General features: G+C 36.5%; 1 protein-coding gene across 5 annotated transcripts in view; it reads right to left on the minus strand.

Moving 5' to 3' along the window:
• The window catches only part of LOC106871661 (mitogen-activated protein kinase kinase kinase kinase 4-like), a 277960-nt gene that overhangs the window by 271297 nt on the left and 5948 nt on the right, over positions 1 to 715 (minus strand). The window contains exon 1 of one of the 5 annotated variants that reach the window (XM_052970403.1): positions 327 to 709. The exons of the other annotated variants lie outside the window; for them this stretch is intronic. Within the exon in view, the coding sequence (XP_052826363.1) occupies positions 327 to 383 (57 nt within the window). The 5' untranslated portion in view covers positions 384 to 709. Of the gene's footprint in view, positions 1 to 326; positions 710 to 715 lie in introns of those variants that run through there. 5 annotated transcript variants of the gene reach the window in all.

Consider the following 715-nt stretch of genomic DNA (forward strand, 5'->3'; position numbering starts at 1 on the left):
GAGAGAGAGAGAGAGAGAGAGAGAGAGAGAGAGAGATACAGATGTATATAGATAGATAGATAGATAGATAGATAGATAGATACAGATGTATATATATATATATATGAAATGTGTTAGAGGAAAGTGTAAAGAAATCGGTCATTATAATGAAAAAGAAAAAACAGAACAAAAAATGTGATGGCAGGAAGCAGAGACATTGAGAGACAGGCAGACATGGCAAAAGAAAAGAAAAACTGGGAAGGGTACGAAGAAAAGAAAAACGAAAGAAACGTCTATAATTATAAAGCAGGTGATATAACGAATGTAATAAATGTCGGGGTACTTACTCGAAGACTAGAGAGATCTATATCATCAAGGCTGACATTCACACTCTGGGTCGCCATGTTGAGGGAAGAAAAAGGTAAAGAAAATAGAAGAAACAAGGAAGAAGAAGAAGAAAAAGAAGAAAGAGAGATCAGGCAAGGATTCTTGTCGTTTTCGTAGTCAAAATATTTCAGTTAGAGCTTCGGCGCCGCCTTTACAACAAACAGCAGGAAATGTAGTTTATCCTCGTCGATTTTGTTTTGGATTAGATATGAAATCGACATTAAATATCCCCCGACGCCTAGTTAAAAAGTTGGACCCCTAATTTTTCGGGTATTGTTGGGTATTTTTGATTTTGGGTTTTTGGTTTTCCTTCTGTCCTTAACGGTACATTTTTCCTTCGGCAGGTTCA

Source organism: Octopus bimaculoides, chromosome 9 (assembly GCF_001194135.2).
Source record: "Octopus bimaculoides isolate UCB-OBI-ISO-001 chromosome 9, ASM119413v2, whole genome shotgun sequence".
In the NCBI taxonomy this organism is placed as follows: domain Eukaryota; kingdom Metazoa; phylum Mollusca; class Cephalopoda; order Octopoda; family Octopodidae; genus Octopus; species Octopus bimaculoides.